The sequence below is a fragment of the Genypterus blacodes genome, unplaced genomic scaffold (genome assembly GCF_046128005.1).
Source record: "Genypterus blacodes isolate CSIRO-AG114 ecotype Tasmania unplaced genomic scaffold, CSIRO-AGI_Gbla_v1 ptg000008l_1, whole genome shotgun sequence".
Classification (NCBI taxonomy): domain Eukaryota; kingdom Metazoa; phylum Chordata; class Actinopteri; order Ophidiiformes; family Ophidiidae; genus Genypterus; species Genypterus blacodes.
The window spans coordinates 832,501-854,621 of record NW_027466822.1 but is presented as its reverse complement, the minus strand read 5'-3'; the positions used below and the strand labels follow the sequence as shown (position 1 = coordinate 854,621).

General features: G+C 43.4%; 1 protein-coding gene across 1 annotated transcript in view; it reads right to left on the bottom strand.

Moving 5' to 3' along the window:
• Positions 1–22,121, bottom strand: part of kcnh3 (potassium voltage-gated channel, subfamily H (eag-related), member 3) — a 95,219-nt gene that overhangs the window by 27,944 nt on the left and 45,154 nt on the right. Inside the window, exons 2-3 of the mRNA XM_076156027.1 lie at positions 5,866–6,099; positions 883–1,017 (exon numbers count right to left, since the gene is read on the bottom strand). Coding sequence (XP_076012142.1) covers positions 883–1,017; positions 5,866–6,099 — 369 coding nt within the window. The remainder of the gene's footprint in view (positions 1–882; positions 1,018–5,865; positions 6,100–22,121) is intronic.

Sequence of the window (22,121 nt, the reverse complement as noted above, 5' to 3'; positions counted from 1 at the left end):
AGATAAAATTCATCCCCATTCAAGGTGTACTGATGTTGCTTTGGGTTGTTTTTGCTGAATTATTCTAATAAAGCTGAAATGCAACATGGACACACATTGTCTGAAAAGATGGCAGACTGTTTTGGAAGTGTTAGAAGTGTGTTATTCGCCTTATGCTGCTGACGTGGAGGAAATACAATACAATAATGGTGTGAAGTGCAATGATGAAATGCAATTATACTTTCCACCACTCCATTGTTTTGATGCCACATAGATCTAAGATACTTTAAAACAGCAACTATAATGTAGCGTGCGGTGACGTAAGGGCCCAGTAGAGGCAGTCAGTTCTTTAGTATTTGTTTTTTTTCCTTGAACAAATATTAAAATATTCATCCTTTAAAGAATAGCTAAGGAGTTCTTATGAAGTCATCCAGTCACTAATCCAGATCAGGTGTCGTAGTTCACAGCAGCAAAAAGCAGTTGTTGCTGGCAGTAGTGACTATAAATCAGAGCAGGAGGATGACTAGTTGATGATTCTGCCTGTGTGGCTTTCTTCCTGCTTGCTCGTAACTTCTCCAGGAAATTATTGCCCATCTGACATATATCACACTTGAGATCAGACAGTCTGACACAGATTATGACGAAGATTGTAGTATAACATCTCAAACAGTGTGACATGAAATGCATGCATGGAACAAAAGTACAAGATTGCTGTTACTCCAGGATTCAGGAGTTCATATTGCTAAACACTGGAGGTGACACACAACATGACCTGCATCTTGAGTAAATAAACATCTACAGCACGCTGGCCTCAAGTGGACCTGGCAATTAACTCTCAATGTAGATAAGGGACAATCGCTCAGGGGGTGATGACATGTTATGATGTGATAAGATATAACTGACCTGTATCAGGTCCTTGCTCAGGGTCCTGGTCCTTCTTCTTGTCTGTGATGTCCTTGTGGGACACCAGGAAGAGAACAACTTCACCTTTTTCATTCTTAATGGGCACAATGTCCAGAAGACACCAGAACTGTGTACCTGGAGGGAACACAACACATATTTTTTCTTTTATACATTTATTTGACAGGGACAGAGACCGGTTTAAAGCTTTTTTCATACTGAGACCAACATGCTTTTCCTTCGGCCTTAAAAAAGATAAAATTATCTACAACATGGAGGCCTGATGAGAACCTGAAGACTAAATGGATGTGCACTGGAATCCTCCTGCTCTTTCTCTGGACTTGCCATTTTATTGTGAGTTGGTTTGGTTTGTGTAATGAATCACTACTACATGAAAATCTCCTACATATTGGAACAACGTACACTGGATATAGTTGATTGTTTCCAGTGAGTTCATGGATTATTTATCATATTCTGCTGCCTTGCACCTAGCTCTCGCTAAATCCTATGTGAAGCAGTGAGCCGTAGAAACTGAAACCCCATGTGGATGGAGGTCTGTGAGTGACAGTTATGAGGAATTGCTGGTTTATGTGAAATACAGACAAGGTACTGAATCTCTGAAACAACAGGAATTACAATTCAAGCAATACTACAGAAGGTGAATGAAGAAGAAAATGTAATGTTTGCATGGTCTACAGCCAAGCACACTCAGTACGAAGTAAGAGATCTTGTATGTTTGCATCACAGCACATCATGTTCCAAGGACATGTGAAGGCCTCTCCTGCACTAAGGAACTGCCCATTCCAAACAATAAAAGCCTGCAATTTCTATCCTCAACACTTTACAGCTTGACTGACGTGTCACATGTTTCACACTGAACAACACCTCTGGCCGATCAATAGCCTGTAAGAATGTCAACAATCAAGACTGCTGTGTTCACGGAAACAAAAGGAATACACTGCAGTAACACCAGAACAAGCTCACACATGGTGCTGGACATGTATAGGTTCAAAAATATAAATGAATAAATAAATCATCTTGTATTGTGTTCGACTGTTTTTAAGACCTTCATCTCATTTGCCTTCATTTCAATGGTATTGGATTATAAAATACAAGCCTAAAAGAAACAAAGAACAAAAAACTAAATATCTAACAAAAAATCTGTTCCACTTTCTCATAATGGATTTTTTAGGTGAAAAATTCAAAACAAACAAAGTAAATACAATACAAAATGACTTCAGGCTCTTGGGGTTCCCAATCGATTTACTCCAGTTTACACAGAGAGAAACTTATATTCTCATAGAGTTTGAGGAATTAATAGATGACACGATTCCAGCTTTACATAGTTTTTCCTCTTACAAGCGCCTGCTGCACACTACATAAATACATGTGATCAGGCTAAAACAAGCTGTTCTTGTCTCCTGTTACCCATGTGACTCAGTATCTGCGTTTGCTACAGTGCATATTGTGTCTACAGAGCTGGAGGATTAATCCCACACGGGGGTGCATGCATGTAAACAATGCATATTAACAAGCAGGAGGTATTCATCACACAGACATGAGCCACAGTGAAGCTGGATCCGTCCCTGTTTGACTGCAGCATGATGGCAAACATTAGAATCTGATGCAACATGCACCACCCTCTGCTCTGCTTCTCCATGCATACATATCAGGGATAGATATGGGGATATTGTTTACTAATGGAACACTACCATTCACACACATGGGTACTGTCCATCTCATTAGAACCCAGCACGTTATGTTTTTTCATTTATTCTCTGCACCAAGTAGGTTTACATATGGATTTAGAAACCTTTCATATATTACTTTCCACATTAACAGCATTAAATAAAAAATGCATGTGCCTAGATGGTTAGACCGTTATCTAAATATAGCCAAATATATACATATACATATATAGTAAATATACAATATTCACTCTTTGCTATCAGGATGTTTGGCTATTCAATGTGGAGTCCCACAAGGCTCTATATTGGGCCCTTGACTCTAATTTACAACTGCTTAAACACTTACTATAGTTTAATGGACATGTACTGTAATTAGTTGATCAATCATGGGTAGGCAGTTTTGTAAAAAGATGCTTTTCGGTCATGGAGTACCACAAATGATTTGTAAAACAGCCATAGGAATTTAAAAGTACATCTCACACAGCCAACGTCTTTTCTTTGCTTCTATCGCTATAAGGATTACATTTATGTCAAAACAAAAGGTCAATATCTCATCCATAGGTCCTTATGGTGATACAAAAAACTTTTCTTTATTGATTGATTAACTGCTTCCAGCTTTCTGTGCCATGATTTTTACCTTGACGGAATACACGCCAGTTTCTATGAAAGCGCACACAGAGATTGAAAAGAGGAAAGTCCAAACATTCTGTCCATATATCACACGCCTGTTTTTCCTGGAGAATAGGGTACTAGCAGTGTTTCAGTAGGGAGACGGTGATTTTTCACAGGTTAGGGAAATATAATACGGTTTTTCTATATTCCCATTATAACACCAAGGGCCTCCAGAGCAAGAAACAGTGATATTCATACCATTCCAACAGAATTACCCCTTTGTGGCCCATGTAATTGTAGAAGCATCTGCTGTCGCATAATATAATACGTGCCATTTTAATGAATGAGCGATTTAATAATTTTTACCACTGATTCCCTGCCATGGTCTGTGTGCTGCGTGTATGAAATATGGAGAAAGTTCCCTAGAAATAAATGAAACCTAAGAATTGGTCGTCCCACTGCCTGGGGACTGCCACTTTTCTGTCAGTGTTATTAATATATAATGTGTTCCCGTTCATAACAACTACTTATCATAATATAATTAAGTGTCATGATATTACCACTAATTACTTAATTCCATCCCCATATAGATATAATTTAAAGGGATACTACTGAATGTATTGCAGTAAATCTTGCTAAACTGAATATACTACCACTTGGCTGATCTGAGTAGGCACTGGATATTAATGTGTTTATTGCTTTATTTGTACCCTGGAGGGTTGCTGAGATGCTAATGTGTGCTTATGCAGAGCTAATAAGGTATAAGAAAACTTCTAATTTGTAATGTGTGTGTTGTCGTGACACAGCTCCTTACTACCCTCTGCTTCTCTATGTTGCAGGGTTTTATCGCAGCGCAGCAGATGTGTACGAGTCTCCGGCCTTTTCTCCATATGTCACTCCCCCCCCCCCCTTATTGATTGTGGATTTCACCTCCTCCCCTCTTACTCATCTTTGTCTCTCGCCTTATAAATCTAAGCATTGATTCATGAATACATGCTGAGTCATAGAGAGGATTTCTCCCCTTTTGTTCTTTCTAAAGACTCTTTCAGACGCCTACAATCAATACAGATCAATAGGATTGTTGAATATACACTACGGGAGTTCTTGCTTAATCGCCTAATGAAAGGAAGAACAGCAGGTGAGACAACCAGATACAGTGCTTGATTCAACACAAATGCATAATCTAGGTCTGTGATTCAGATCACAACAATAACGATTCATGACCATTTCAGTCTGACTATTCATTTGCCGCTTGAAAGCAATTAAGACAATTTTACAAAATGTCATGATTTTCAGGAAAAGTGTGAACCTATTGATTGCAAATTGGAGCATTTTAGAGATATTTAGTGTTCAACTACCAGTCAGTATACAGGAGAATTGAACCCAGATATTCCCACAACTGCACAATAGTTATATTTGAATTTGCAAATAGAAATATGATCTGCTAAAATGGCGGTAATGCCTTTAACAAGTTTTCTTTGGATACCATTTTTCCTTACACCCTCTCGGCTACTTCACATTATGGGTCATTTGTTCAGTCATTTGCTCAACAATCTATTCATTCATATCTTCAGGATATCTTAACATTTCTTACATTTTTTTTTATTTTTTACAAAAATGGGTGTTGGCATGTCACCATTTCTGGACCCCATCATGGGGGTTCTAAAGTTATTTTCCAGTTGAGACAAAGCCACCTTTATTTATTGTCCCCAAAAATGTGGCACAGTGTTACCATGGACAACCTGAACAGCCAATGAAATTCATTGTGTTGATTGTTTATTTATGTGGTACAGGAAGTGCAATGTTTGTCAACAAAAAACTCAAAATGCAATGTGGCATCGTCTGCAGATAACATGAGGCAGGATCTCGCCTCCTCTATGTGTGTATGAGCAACTTTCATATTAAAGGGGTCATATTATTCAAAAACTTTTCTCATAATAGCCATAGTGGAATAGAATCACTCGAATGACTCTACTGGCTGAGAATAGGTGAGTGTAGACACATTGGGCCCATGGCGTATCCTGAAAGTACAAAGAGGCTATGTTAGCATGTGGCTGATGTGTGTGTGCCTATTCTTAGGTTATGTGCTCTGCAGGATAAGTGACAGCGTTGACACTCCTGCTTTTAACATCAAAAAATGTTCTTCTCCCACTGCTGTTTTTGTACATGCATGCTATGCCTCCATCAGGCTGCTCTGGTGGCTCTGTGTAGTCCGAGGGCAGCTGTTGGTTTAGCTCACCCTCTGTAGAGTGACAGAGCGATAACAAGTCTTTAATGTCGTAATTAGTAATTAAGAAATGAAAGACAGAACGCGTACATGGGATTTGCAACTACAGACGATGTTGAGACAAACCAGACCACTGGAATTAATTTAGCCGGCTAACACTGTGTGTGTGTGTGTGTGTGTGTGTGTGTGTGTGTGTGTGTTACTATTAAGAACTTAATTCTATCAGTCCATCCTCACACTTGATCTTTGCAAAGTGTATTACCTGGATTTGTATAACCGTATGTGGGGATTGAACATGATATTTGTCGAGGTATTATCATCATATTAGTGAATTTCAGAATGTCAAATCAACAGGCTTGTCACTGCTCACTATCAAATCCAACAGGATTTTGCTATCCTGATCCGTTAAACGAATGTTAACTTCAGGCTCAGGAGAGAGAGAGAGAAGGAGAGTCTCACCTTCCTTCTTGTAGAACACCAGCTCAGTCTTGAACTCCTTCCTTTCATCCAGGGCTCCTTGGATCTGCGCCGTCAAACGGTCACTGGTTTCTGGGCCGTAGAGGAAGTGACATGCGCAGCTCTTCTGCATCAGCTCGGCCCGGGCGTAGCCTGTGAGCTCGCAGAAGCCGTCGGAACAGTAGACGATGGGGTAGAGCGACTGGACCTGGGCGTTACCCAGCACAAAGTTGCTGTCTATGAAGAGAGAAGAGGGAGGGGAGTGAGTGAGTGATTATCATGATGAGGGCAACCAACAACAAATGTTAGATTATTATTGGACAATCAGCATCATCCACCACTATGAAGGACTTGCCCTGAAAACGTTCTCATTACATTCACACATGTAAGTGCAAATATCATTAGTATCTTGAATTGTAATAGAGGTTTTTCATTCTAAGGTCTAAGATTTGCTGTGTTGCCAAACTGGGGATGAACTGAAAACATCTATCCATCTGTAGTACATGTACAGTACATGTTGCAGATGTAGTTCCACAATCTTTTTCACTAGTTCCCTACTCGAGCAGATGACTTGGTAATTGTGGCCAATTTTTTCAAGATTCCTCAAAGAAATCATTGAGTTTCATTTCATGTTCCTGTTCAGAGTCAAAATACAGCCGATGAAAGCAGCATCATTAGAGAGGAGGAGGACTGGAAAGCACAGCTGGTGATTACAGACAGGGAACTGGATGGAGATGATCTGGTGAAGTAAACACAGTCAACAGTGGAGTCAGACTGGTATGAGGTGTCAATCATGGACGCAGCCAACATGACGTTTGCTGTCTGTGTCGCGGCTGGAGCGCACTTGGATTGATCCAGTGTTTACTCGCTTATACACACAGTTTCAATAAGGTGGTGTTGACAAGGAATGTGTATGTGTATGTGTGTGTGTGTGTATGCTTGTGTGTGTGTGAGGGAGTGTGTTTGTGGCCATAACTACCCAATGGAAAAATCAGTGCTGTATTCAAATGAATGGCCCCCGGCATCTTGATTCCTTGTGTAAGATTCTGTAATGGACTGTTTATTACTTTGTGTTCAGGCTTTTTCATCGATCCATCTATTCTGAGGACCCTCAAGGCCCTATTCTTTAATAATGTATGGCACAATATTCACGGTGGTGTGTGTCTGTATAAATGTGGTTCACTAGCTGCTGTGTATTATAACTACGGTTACACACATGATGTGACTGAACCAACACTGGCTTTTCCAGTCTCTATTTCAACGTGTGTGTGTGTGTGTGTGTCCCCACCTCCAAAGTGCTGCCATTTGCCAACTAAACCACCCTCACTTCCTGTAACAACAATGACTACTACTACGACTAAACCACAAAACAAGGGTGACTGTAATTGGAGCTAAATTGAGCGAATGAGGTGATGGGGTCAGAGGTCACCAGGTGAGCGGACGTCCCATGTGTCTGGACACAGTTCCTGCGTTTAGCGGCCTGTCCCCAACTGTGAGTGTCACGATATGGAAACAGTAAAGATGGGGATTGAACTAAAGACATAACTGAGACAGAGACACAAGCAGGGTGTGTGTGTGTGCGCGTGTGTGAGTGTGTTTATCCAAATAAAGGGAACTGCTCGAGTTGTTCTTGATGTCAACCTGTAGAATTCCTCCCACTAGCAGCTGTCAGTCGAAAACAAAGAACAATCTTCCTCATTAGTTAATTACTCTGCTGTTTGACACACACACACACACACACACACACACACACACACACACACACACACACACACAGCTCTTTCCTGCTCTCTCTGTTTTCCTTCTCCCTGGAGGACAGCAGAGGTGTCTGGTGATGCAGAGAAAAACACTGATTGAAGTGAAGACCACCTTAGTGTAAGCGCCTCCTGGCCTCATGCTCCGCTGCTGTTTGCTCTGTTTTCATCCTGTGGGAAGCAACCCTGATGTCATCGAGCGCACTGTGCTTGGATACACCACTGACACGAGGCAACAAGGCGATTAGCTGTAAATCCCTGACAATAACCAAGATATTATGATGTTTGCACGAGACAAAACACACACACACACACACACACGTGGGACTTCAGCGTACGTGTGGAAATGACATCATAATAACGGCATGCACGCTCAAACTAGCTCAGGTCTCTAAAAAATTGTTCTTGTTAGCCCTTTGCAGTCTTTCCAGCCTTAGTTGCTGTTGCCAGGATACAGCTTCCAGCTCCATCTCCCCTTTAATGACTGCTCTGATCCATGTCCATGTCTGCTCTTCCCTCTCTTTCTCTACCTCACCCTCTGTCATTCCCTCTCTCTTTCTGTCACTCCACAACAATTTCATCGGTTTAACAGGGATTCAAATCCGTCCTGGGTGATTGCGGCTGTTGGCTCTCGCCTTCCCGCCTGCGCTCCGTCTCTTATCTCTGTTGTCTGGCCTCCGTTCTCTGTCCAGGCGCTGCTGTAGGTTTAATGATGCTGTCTGTCAGAACAGTTATGTCACAGTCTGTCGGGTCAAGTAGCGCCGCCGGAGACTTACAGATAAGTACCAGATCTGACCTCAGCCGGACCTACCGCAGCGCGCGTGTGTGTCATTGTGCAAATTTGTGACATTTTAGAGGTAAAAGGAGGTTTTGTTGAAATATAGTTCGTCTCACACTTAAAGGCCAAATGATAGCATCTATATCCACATAACCACATGGGTCCAGGAGGGTCTACGTGACAGAAATGTTATCCTCCGTCAAGTGTGTTTAAGTGCTCTTTCAAACTTTGATTACGCTGCGATCAAGGCAAGCAGGGATCGCTTCATCATCCTCTTTCCACCTTAATTGAAGCATGCTTACTCTGAGAAACAGACTTAGATTATGCTGTTGTAAATCAATTTATTAAGGCATGTAGGCACTGTGTGTTTCTAGATGGTCAGACTCGCTGTGTACCAGGTCTTTGTGTACCAGCTCCTCGTTGGGGGCAGCAGTAGTTCAGTCTGCAGGGGACTTGGCTGGGAACCGAAGGGTCGCCAGTTCACATCGCAGGAGGACCACAGAAGGGAAGATGGACTGGTAGCTGGAGACATGCCAGCACGTCTCCTGGCCACTGCCGAGGTGCCCCAAAATTGCTCCCAGCCCCTTCGCACTGAATCTCTCCATCATTACTTGTTCGGCCTATGTGTGCACGAGTGTCTTATATCTGTGTACATGTAGTTTATATAACAACTGAGTGAGGAACAGAATTTTTCCTTGGGCATCCAATACAGTGTTTCCTCTTTTTCTTCTTCTTCTCGTCAAAAGTTATTCTTTTGCAAATGCGGGTCGCTTCAGGAGTGTGTTCTGTTCAGACTGGGGTCTAAAACTAACTGGTCACGGTGGATGACTAACTAGTGACTGGCGTGTGTCACCAGGTGTGTGTAACCAGGCGTGTGTAACCAGGTGTGTGTAACCAGGCGTGTGTAAACGTTAGAGGTCACCACAGCGGATCATCTGTTTCCATCTCTTCTACCTGCATGTCCTCCCCCACTACATCCACATCCCTCCTCTTTGGCCTCTTCCTCTTGTGTCCATCTCAGTCTCGCCTCTCTCGTCTAACCTTGGCTGTCCCGCTAATACACAAATAAAACAAAGCTCCTGCGGCAGTTTAGTACCTGTGGGTTTTTCGAGCTGCATCAACCTCAACTTAGCATTGACCACATACTACTGAGATTATACCTGCTCACACCGGGGCACATTTGCAAGGAAAATGAGGCGTCTTACAGGCTTTATCCTCTCAGTCTGAACTGCTTGTATGGCTCTTTGCATAGTATCTACTGTACTAATCCCCTATTTGTCTGACACATTACATGATTACTATGCCGGCTTGCCTTTGCTGCTTGTGTGATTCTTTGTTTTCCTCCTTCTAAGTGCCGCCAGGGATAATTTGGACTTTTTTCACACAAGGTGGTTTCCTCATCGGCAGTGGAGCAGACACATGGACTGAAGCCACAACACCACCTAAGTGCCTTTACCCTCCAGAACAAAAACAAACTGTCTTTGCACATTTCCGAAACTTCATTCGCCTTGCAGACGTAAATCAAATGTGCTTTGAATCGGGTGCATCACACCGTGGAGTTCATGTCCAGCATTAGAAATACACAGAAAGTCTTAGTATTCTCCAGTGGGTTGCTAATGCGTTTGTTTCTGTCTTGATGCTGCTTTCATGAGCTGACCTCAGCGCTTGTCGCATTAGCCACTGACTTGAATCTGAGCTAATGTCCAGGCATGAAGATCGCTAACGGCAAGTGACTCACACCATTTTACAGAAGAACTTGAAGGCTATTATACATTGCAATCTGAATGCAGTCTGACCTCCCACACTGCATATGTGTGTGTGTTCAGGCTCACACTGTGATAGGATGTCAGTCAGTCAGTCAGTCAGTCAGTCAGTCTGTGTGTGTGTGTGTGTGTGTGTGTGTGTGTGTGTGTGTGTGTGTGTGTGTGTGTGTGTGCGCGTGCATGCGTTGTTTGTCATTCTTGGTCTTTGAGCCGTATTAGCCTCATGTGGGTAGGACCAAGGATTTGCCAAACCCACTGAGATCCATTCACCGTACAGGCAGACTCCAGATTTTAATGCATGTTATAAATCAGGCTTATCTAACAACACAACAACTTTATGAAGCATTTCTGTCATATCTACCTCCTCTGACCTGCAGTTTAGCTTGTGATCCCAAACAAATGAGCGATACTAGCTCTTGCTCCACCCAGAAGCCAAGTCCTTGTAGTTTGTGAAGGAGAGCGGTGAAGTTAACTTGAGGAAGCGTCTGCTGCATGGCTGCTGCGGTGAGGTCAGACCCACGCAGCATCACTGACTGATGAGCTTTTGTTGAATTTATTAATGTTGTTAGAACTGCAAATTAATCAGCACGTATCAGCTGGATTCTTCCTGAAGGTTTCAGACAATGTCACCAATCTCTGCGTGTTCCACATAAGAAATTTACGATGCAAATTGATTGCATTATTTTAACGCTCTCCATCAAAAACATACAGAATAAGACTTTAAAATGTGCCGCAGCATCCGTCTTCTCAATCCCGTCTTGACTCGCTGCTTGACTTTATCACCTCTGCTGATAAACGGCCATTTCTGCTCAGCGCTCTGTCAGCTTTAGAGCCGCTCTGCTTCTGTTGTGAGCGTCAAAAAATGTAACTGTTCTTATAAAATGGTAAAATATCATGTTTGATGATGTTTTTGTTTAGCGATATGGCTCAACTGATGCTCATTTCACATTACAAGTGTTGTGTTCTTGAGTTTATTGACTAAGCTTCATATTCTTCTACACCAATATGCAGAAATATGAGGTTTGGATTATCAAAAACAAGTCTATGTTACTATGAAGCTGAATCATTTATTGATTTTCAGCCTCGTTCCACTTGGAAAACCCACGGCCAATTAATTTAACTACTCCTAGTCCCACAGCAGCAACCTACAGAGGCTCAGCCAACCAAAACGTGCCCCTATTGTGAAAACATGACATCATTGATTAGAGAATTAAATTATAATAGCCTGGAATCATATACACCGATTGTAAAAAGTAACACTTCCACTACACAACTTACACAACTACAACACTACAGCCTGAAAGAGGCAACTTGTAAATGAAGCGAGAGGTATGAGGTCGAGTATTTCAGAGATTAAGGTGCAGAATTCAAGGCTCCTGCACACGATGAGGCAGTATGAGCTCATTTCACAGCTCTGACTGTATCTGCCACAGGCCATGGAGCTGCCTTCTGTGTGTGTGTGTGTTTGACGTCTAAAATGATGTGATGCGATTAGTTCTCCGACTTTATGTGACGTCTAGGCCCTTGTGGCCACTGCTTACTAATGCCGCTCTCTCACTTACTAATGGCGCTCTCTCCAGGCCGAGGTTATACGCCACGTTCATCATGCAGACACGCTTCCTCCTGCAATTATGTGTTTCCATAAATTACGTCATAATGGAGGATTAAATATGAGTACGCAACACAACACAACGCATCAAATGTAACAATCAGGAGGGATAAAGAGTGTGTAGATGTACTCAATAGATGAAGTACATTGATTTAATGATTCAATAATTATAATAGAGAATGCAAAATAAAATGTTTTCACTACCTGTCCACTTTTTCTAAACGTTGTAGCTTAGAACACCTGTCCTAAATGTTACCATGGTTTTGTGTCTCTAACTATTGGATATTACGCTCAGTTTGACACATTGTATCCAAAACGCTTGATGGAAAATGCAGTAAACTATAAAAAAGGAGCTGTGCAAGTGGAGCTATCCCACATCGCAGCTGTTTCTGTCAGCTGCGATGTCATGCCGTCGGAAAAAACAAGATTCTCAATCTCATCTATGAGGAAAAACATAATATCAAGCAGGAGAATCGAGCAGGAACAGGAAGGAAGAATTTAACAAAGCTATGTTGAGGGATAATTGGAAGAGTCCAAAGCAGTGCTGTGCTCTCCTCTGACATCACCTCAGGTATGTGTGTCATTTGTGTTTTTTTTTTTGTAATTATTAATAATAATAATTCCCTACATGTGCCTTTTTATTTCAATCTCAGCCTCTGTGGGTATTTCTTATTTCAGTCATGTTTCAGTCTTTTCAAAATGCCGTAACGTATCCGATCTGGACAGCAGAGGAGAAAGCTGTCAGGTTGTTATGGATGAACCTCTGCTGTATATCATATCGGCCTAAGCTATATGAACTGTTGATCTGATGCATATTTACACAGCGCGGAGTTTGCTTCCACTGGGGCAGCATGTGTGCTTCCTGGTCTGTTCGCTGGGCAGAGCTTTGTTTGGCGTTGAAGGAGAATAGGAGATGGGCAGGCTGGGGATCTATGTGGCAAACCATGCCTGGAGGCACAGCAGCTGCACAACCTTGATGAATAATCTAACACATCAGGCAGGCAACAAGTCAGATTATAGGAGAGGACAGTGTGTGTGCGCGTGTGTGTGCGCGTGAGAGATAGAGAGAGAGAGACGGGTGATTGGGATGCTCGAGGTTCTTGTATTGATTGGTCAGCCACTCCACTATTTCATTACCAGTCAGTGCTTGTGATTTGTAACGGGATTACACAGCATCTGGGAGGCTTTGAAGGCGAGTTTGAAATGCAAATGTAAAGCAAAGAGACATACAAACACAGTTCACAAGGTGCAACATTTGCTTGTCTGTGTGTGTGTGTGTGTGTGTGTGTTGGCACTTACAGGCTGATAGTTGCGGGGGTTCAGAAAGACCAAAGAAAGCCTCGGGGTTCACACACTGTTGAGAATAAACCATCTGGAGCCAAAATTCAAATCACATTTTTGCCTCAATATTGTGGGCATTATAGGGCCAAATTCCATTATGTCTGACAAGATTTGATTGATGCATCTACAGATTTACTACCAAGCCAAGAAAATGACTTGCTAATAGCTGGCTGTTACTTATTCAGTCTGTTAGTTAAAGCTACACTAAGTGATGTGTTGGACCACTTGAGGGCAAAAAGAGACTCAAACTGTAAACAAGACCCCACAAACTCACTAATATACTTTCCCAGGACCGATGTGAAACGTCATTCACACATCCAATGACTCCAGCAGCAATTGGACAAACCTGAATCAGGTGCAACACACCCCTCAAAGCACCGCATGATCCATCATACGAGCTTCAGCTGCAGTGCTTTGGGTGTATGAATCTATGAAAACCTTACAGCAGCGATTTGGGAGATGAGCAGAATGACCTCTGACCTCCCTGTGGATGAGGGTGAACCAAAGGTATCTGTTGGCAGCATAACGCTGCTGAAACAGGTAGACACATCTGCTGACCCGAGCTCAGCTGAGTTTGGCCGTCACGGCACATTAAACAGCCGGCCGGACGCAGACCTTGCCAGCAGCACCGGTAAGCGAGAACACACACTGGCCGGCTCCTGCTTTACACACACACACACACACACACACACACACACACACACACACACACACACACACACACTATCCCTCTGCCTTTTTTTCTCTCTCTCTCGCTATGCTGCGTTTGCTGTCCATCTTTTAGACTGTAATCAGACCTGTAGTCCGTTTGCTCCGTTGCCATTCAGAGAATAATGCTTACACCTGCCACATGCTTGCAAACTGCTCTGTGATTGGTCAGAAGTCTGCAGGGAGATGACCCCTGACCTGGGAAGAGGTGTCTTCGTCCGGAGGCCCCCAACAAGTTCCCTTCCATAGGCATTATATCAGCAAACTATTTTCCATAGCGTATACAGTACAGACAGTGAGCTCTATCCATTTATTCAGTGAGTTGCAGACGACCCGCTGCGTGGAGCGATTGCACGCAGAGACCAACCTCTCTAGGCAGTCACTGACCGGTTGATTGTCTGGACTGGAGTGCGATTGCGGTGTTCACACATGCCCAAACCAACCAATCTGCTCCAAGCCAGCAGGTCTGAATACAGTATGAGTTTAACATTCAGGGGAAATGTAATGAAAATTGTGATCATTAAGTTCTATAAATACAGTTGAGAAACATGATTGATATGATCAATGTGTGTGTGTGTGTGTGTGTGTGTGTGTGTGTGTGTGTGTGTGTGTGTGTGTGTTTGATGGACTGTGGCTGGATGCTGTACTAGGCTGTCTGGTAATCAGGAAACCCTTTGAAGTGTCTTTGAAGGGGCAGCAGCTTTGAAAGGTGGAAATAGTGGGGGTTGTGTGTGTGTGTGTGTGTGTGTGTGTGTGTGTTTTTCTCTCTTCTGATGCACTGGCAGTAAAGAGGGAGCGAGGCCCCTCCTGGAGCCCACAGAGCAAACACAGACATTGTAGACATATAGATCAGCGACATCGCTGCCGTGTTCGTAAACACTGCGGCACATGTGGATCCAACATAATGAAAGGATGATTAACGGGAGTGTGTGTCGGCACTCAAGGTAGTGAACACACAGCTGCCACTCAGGACGGGGATCTGAACCAACAGCATAAGCTCACGAGGGATTAATGGAAGATTAGAGACACGTGGGCCCCGAGTTTGTGTTTGAGAGACACGAGAGAGAGAGAGAGAGAGAGAGAGAGAGAGAGAGAGAGAGAGAGAGAGAGAGAGAGAGAGAGAGAGAGAGTTTACTCTGTTGTTTAACCAGGATTCACACCTTTCTGGAAAGAACAAACTGACAAACATGTTGGCATGGACAGATCGCAGGCAAGAAAGAAAACAGCCATAAACGAGATAAAAGGAATCTGTGTTAGAGACTATTAAAGGGACGGTGCAGAGGACAGAACACTCTCTCCTCCACTGAGACTCAATTGCACCTCTGTGGACTTTCACTTTTGCCAGCTTTTTCTATTCTTTTGCTCCTGGAAGCTTTGGCTTTCTTCACCAAAACCACCTGATTGTCTGAACAGTAGAGCCTGGTAATAACATTGAATTGTACTGATTCTTTATTTTCAGCTTCTACAAGTCGGTAACGCTCACAGTGTCAAATGGAAAAGCAGCTCCAACTCTGTGCCAAGACACCACAAACATGAAGAAGAAGCCATTGGTTTGCATTGACTGGTCGCTTCTCTGCTGGTGTGATGGTCAGTGTGAAGGACTTCATGTTCTCAATGACTCATTCAAAGTCTGACCAATAACAAATCAAGGATGGAGGTCTTTGAAGTGGCTCGTCTGTGACTCACAGCCCAGAGCAGCACCCGTGGTTAAGACTGTCACCTCACAGCAAGTAGACCAGGAAAGAAGCTGTTAAGTACAAGGGAACTTGATCTGTGCATTTAACCCATCCAGACTGAGCAACAGTGGGCAGCAGCAGTGCGTTGTGGGGGAACGAGCTAATTCCACACAGAGAGCAGAGAGATTTAAACTCGGGGCCTTCTGGTCTGTGAGGCAGCAGAGCTAAACATTGTGCCACCTAAGTTTGTATCCATCTGGTTTGTTCCTTCTGTGTGGAGTTGAGTCATTTATGCTAATGTCCTCCAAAAAGTCTAAAGACATGAACGCACAAATCATCAGATTGGTGAACTATTTACAATACACAAAGTTCCTGCTTATAATTGGGTACTTTAGGCAGGAATCACCAACCAGATTTGTGTGTTTATGTCATGAAAACACAAGAAGTGACTCAGACAATGGCTCAAAATAACACGCAAGATAGAATTTACATCTTTCAAAACTGAGCTGAACGTCTGCATGAAGCCAAAAATCTGAGCTGTTTACCAGAAAAGGAAAAGAATATGATGCCATGCTTGTTGTTTTGTCAGTGTTACATCTCCACCCCTCCCCCCCTCCCCTTGTCTTGTCCCCTTGCTGACTGTAGATTGTTGCCGCTGTCATTGTTTCACACTACCAGTTTGGGACTCCCAGACAGGTGCATATATTCCGTCTGCAAGATATTCCTCAGGCACCTGTGCCACATCAAAAAGAGGCTCAGGCTGTGTCTTTGAACAGCGTCCGTCACAGTAACTCATGGGAGGAGCTCTGACTCACCTCTGATCTGCAGCTTTGGTCTGCAACATTCAAAAAAAATGACCTTGATTGAAAGATCAGGGCCTGAACTCTCATCTTTAGGTGTAAATGGCAACTGGTCCACGCAGAACCAATCCTCTCAGTGGGATCAGCTCATGTGACCGAAAATAATCGCATTCAGACTCATAAATGACCTAAGGGTTAGGGTTAGGGTTAGGGTTGGGTTAGGGTTAGGGTTAGCCAGGGTTAGGGTTAGCCTAACCCTGCACGCTCTTGATTGACATTAGCATGCTTTACCTTTGGCCACATGTTAAACTAGCAGGGAAAACGATCGTGGCGTCTTTGGCTGTAGGATAAACTAATGACAGAGTTCTACATTTTCTACATTTGCTTTCTGGAGCAGTGCAGGATGTCGGTACCTGCCTGTTTCGGCAGCCTCCACTCCGACTCGTTAGGAAATCTCTTTGAAAAGACACACACACACACACACACACACACACGCAAAAAAACAATTATTTCAGCATCATCACACTGAGCTCCATTGTGAATGCTGGAGCTGTTGACCGGCCTGAGGCGAACATTGTTCCACCCGTTTATTTTCATCTGACTGATAGATGAAGTAATAGGGAGGAATAAGGTGTTCTTTCTCACTCTTATCATTCTCTCTGTTCCTTTGTAACTCCACCTGCTTAGATACGCGTTTACCATCTGCAAGCCTTCAAATGGACGTACTTGCTTTCTGTTACCTCTGATCCTTCCGCAGGTAGAGATCTCCTTCCTCCGAGAGTCATATGCTTTTATAAAAAATCTTTTCTCTTTGCCTTTGTATAGCTGTAAATGGAGAGGAAGTCAGATTGGTGTAACAGGGATTTGCATTCAGATATGAGAACTCACATCTCTTTGCATTTCAATACAGATGGAAAGCATGTGAGGTATAATATGGGGTCAATTAGGAACACTTTGACGGACAGCATCTAATACAACTACAGCATAACAGCTCCGGGGTATAAATTGAACAGATCCTAGAGGAGGTGCTGATGGGTGGAGGGCAAACATCTGTATCAGGAAGCACAGCAGCTGAGATCAGGATATAAATTCCACAGAATGAAAACAAAATCTCCCAGATAGAGTCAGATGATATAACTTGATGTCTCTGAATCAATTATGGAATAAACATTCTTATGTCAAGGGTACAGCATTAGACTTAAACACATTTCCCCTCAATTGGAATAATAACTGGACAAAAGAAAACAAGTACAGTACAGTTCACTACAGTTGCAGATTTTTTGGGGGGAAACGTCTGGTCACCATTAGCTCGCCACAAACACAAAGACTTCTGTGAAAAAGCTTGCAGAGCAGCCAGTAGGAAGCGGAGCTAATGAGGAGGAGCTGCTCAGTCGGTAGGTTCAGATAGAGGAAGCTGGACAGAGGGGACGAGTAAAGACCAATCATCAAACAAAGAAGGAGGACCACCCGCACATTACACAGCCGTTCCTCCCTTTGATCAATCTAAAACTACAGTAGAACTAACTTCCTGCCAGACTGAATCACCTTCACAGGGTTATTTTTGTCCTGTGTTGTACTTACTAACTGTCTGAAAACCACAGGAATAGAGCTGCTGCAAAATCAACCAAAGATAACTGTGTTGAATCAGATCTGGGATTATTGCCCACAAGCAGTTATCAGTTTGAGCTACAAATGGAAAACTATCAGACAACGAGTTCCTTTCAAAGGTTCCTAAAGTTGTGTTATAGCATCATCAATTAATGACAGGAATTATGTAACATCTTTGTAAAGGGAACCTTCACTAATTGGTGCTAGTTGTGCTTCCCAGATAGACATCAGACAGATGTCTTAGCATAAGGGCACAAAGGTTAAAAGCCTTCACAATAAAAGCTTCTGTGTATCAGTCCATCTGCTGTGCTGCAGCTTTACTCTGCCATGTGAGAGGGTCTTCAGCTCAACACACTCCATTCACAGCTTTGTGTCAGTGGGCAGATTTGTGACGGTGTCCCGGCCCACTGGGACAGATGCAGTGCTTCATCCCCCAGCTGAACTATCCGACCTGCAGTTGAACCTCATTGCCCAGCGCTCAGGAGAATACTGCGTTTGGGCAGATGTACTGTATTTATACATGTGTGTTTTTAAATAATGCGGCGAGTTGCTGACTCACTCACAGGGAGCAATACGTTCATGAATCTATATGTAGCTAGGATGGAACTGAATCATCACTTGGTAAAATGGTTGACCCTCTCGTCTAGGCTCAGCTGTTTTTGCTTAGTTGAAATTTCTACACTTGAAGGTTAAGTGGCTGACCGCAGTCTCACGGTAACACGAGGATATATACAGTCCTAGTCACGCTGTACCGTATGACCTTTCAGCAAATGGATTTCTATGGTTACTATTATATTTGTGACACACTAATAAATACACTGCACTGTGTATGTAGGTTTGCATCTATGTATGTGTTCCTGTGCTGTGCTGTATGTAATGCGTTCCTATCACCAGGGACGTACAGAAGGGATGCAATTTGCAACTTCCCCTTAGGGACAATTAAGTACAGTGTACTCTCTATTCTATTTCAAAGCAATTTGGTGTGATAGCGAGGAAGTAAACATCAGGTAGCATTCAATTATGGTGGACATAAATTAGTGCAGCCAACGAATAATAGAACTTACCTGAGTTCACCTCAGGGTGGTAAACAAAGTGGAGGAAATGCAAATCCATACACACCTTTTTGAGTCAAACTGTGAGAAAAAGGCTGTGAGGTGGTTTGGAGTTGCTGGTAGGCTTGTGAGCTGCCTGCTTCGTGCCCCGATACTCTGAGGACTGACAGGACGAATCCTTTCAATCGGACAAACTGAGACTGAGATGGACGACGGCTGGATGAAGAGTATGAAGACACCTTGCCGGTGTATCTCATGTGGCTTTTATCAGAGGTTCTAAACCTACACCACACCATCCTTTTGTGAGAGGCACAAACATCCATCACACACACCCAACACTCTGGAGCAGGCAGACTTGAAGTGGGATCACTATTCAGCCCAGGAGCTTCACTTCTCAGAGCTGCAGAGAATTCACAATGAAAAATAAAACCTGTGTTTGTCTACTTTATTTTTATGAATGGCAGTAAGACAACAAGAACATATATAGAATTCCAAATATTGTTGAATCTCTAACACCCTCTCTAGCAGCAGAAAGGGCGACGGGGCCTGGCTGTGGTTTTTCAGAGGGAGTCAGGAAGGAATGTGATTGATCAAATCTTAGTTCAATCATTTTTGTGATTATTTGCCCTGTTGTCATTCATGCTTTGCTATTTGGAATTGGAAAGAGGGCTGGTGAGAAGTCATGCCGGTCAATCAATGGGCCCATTGGGATTCCCCCCCCTCGGCTCTGCCTATTAGCCTCTGTGGCAGAGCTCTAGGGAGCGAACATGGACACGGTTGGGCGAGGGCTCAGTTTGCATCACAGCTGCTATGTGAGCAATGGTGCGTGGTACTTATATGAACTACTGCAACCACCAGGGGGCAATGTGAGGGGCTAAACATGAATTGGTCCCGATCTGCAACAGGAAAACCTTAGAGACCATTGCTCCTCGCTTAGCTTTATCAGTTTGAAAGAAGTTTCAGTTTGAAAGAAGAGGTGGTACCTAGAGAAAGTGCACGCAAAGCCATTATAACTAATTCTGCCACACTTGAGCAACTTGTCCTCGTAACTTTCAGTCAGTAGCTGTCAATGTGCTGCTGACGTGGCACAAGCTGACATCACCGTCCCCCACAGTTTTGCAGGTACAGCATGTTGAAGAAGAGAACACTCCAGAGAGCTCAAACCTCTGCCACCTCAACATTTCTCTCCCAAATCGTACATTTCTTTGTATGGTGGTACTTGGATAACTTTACTGAATTGGAACGATCTCAGCTCCAGATCCAGATTTCATTACATTACGGTCATTTAGCAGACGCTTTTATCCAAATCGACTTACATTACATTACCACCCATTACAGAGGGGGGAGCAGTTGGGGGTTCAGTGCCTTGCTCAGGGGCACCTCGGCAGGGACTTGAACCGGCGTCCCTCCGGTTCCCAAGCGGAAGCCCTACCGACTCAGCTACTGCCTCCCAGATCCAAACCAATATGTCACCTATTGATAATTCAGAAATGATAATTAATTGTTCCGAGGCCAAAGATCCACATCTCCTCAACATTTCATGAGGTAATTACAACTGCTGCAAACATGTAGGATTAACGCTTCATAGCAGCCATCTTGCGTCAGCGTAGAAAGCATCTGGATCTTCAGTTTCATTTTGAATGGGGCCAGATGGTGAGCCAGCTGTCAATCACTGCACTCATATGTCCACAGCTCTTATACAGTTCTAGAACCTCTCTGTGCTTTGTAGCGAGTACAGTATGTGGCATAGCTCCAAAAAATTTGGATATGCAAGGAACAACTTACATACAAAATACATATGAAGCGTCTCACCCCCTCATTGACATATTGCCGCTCACACCCACACACACGTGTAACATATGATCCAAGCACCCTGCAAGGCAATCACCTCATCACCCACCTATGAGTGTGTATGACAGCGACAATAAATAGCAATTTAATGTGATGCTGTCACAGCCGTCTCCCTCAGGCACAGAACACTGTGTGAATGTGGATTTCAGTGTGTTTATGTGTGTGTGTGTGTGTCTTTTGTATATAAATATATATATGTATACATGTATATCTGGTTGGCTCACATTATGAGAGTTTCTCCTTTTAGAAATGCTCAGCTAATACAGAAGCTGTGGACAGACGACGAGAGGAAGAGTCAGAAGGAGAACATCTGAAAAGACTCATTTTGCATTCGTCGCAGTTCTCACACACACATGCACAAACGCACGCTAGAGACACATTCAGTGTGACCTATGTGTGTGTGTTGTGTTAAAGAGTAGCAGGGGGGGACATGTGAGGTAATCAGAAACACTGTGTTCTCTGCATCAAAGCCCCACCCCCCTACTGTCTCAGTGGAAACACAATACAATTGGTACCTGTCGCCTGGCAACATTGGCTGGTATATCTGGGACATAGCTGCTGTCAGACCACACACAGAACACACACACACACACAAGCACACACACAATTATGTAGACTTTGTCAGTCACAAAGGTAATTCGGTCCACAGTGTATTAAACTGGACTGCATTGGACGGTGTACACTGGAATACCTGCTCGCATAACTCATAAGAGGCACACACACACACACACACACACACATGCAACACATCGATAGCTGTACCAGAAACAGAGCAGGTCATTCATATCTGAAATCATACACTTTAACAACAGCAAGTTAGAGCCAAAGGATTCACTATCACTTGATTAAGAAACCCCGTCTGAGATAACCCAAACTAATCACAAACCTAAGTCTCTCTCCAAAAGTCCGTTGGCCTTTTCTCCAGCAGACGACTCTGACAGAGTGTAAGTGCAGCCTTGTTGCTCTTGAGGATGGAGCATTTCTCCTTTCAAGAGTGGAATCAACAGCAGGCTGGATGTTTAGAAGCAGAAACATCCTGTTCAGTGGTTGCACCGACTTTCTATTTGAGGAATCTTTCAGTCCCCAGTCGCTGTTTTCACCTTTCACTCTGCCTCGACACCATCACCACCGTCCTCTTCTTCATATTGATTCACATGTTGGGATGGCAATGAAAGAGGATGAGCGCCTTGTGTTCTCGGTTCAAACTGCACCGTCATAGGAATTTTGTAGCTCGTTGCTTTTTGGCTGAGCCGATGCTGCGTTTCATTCAGACATGACTCGGAAGTTCACACATCAATAAACATGCATGGCTAAGCTAG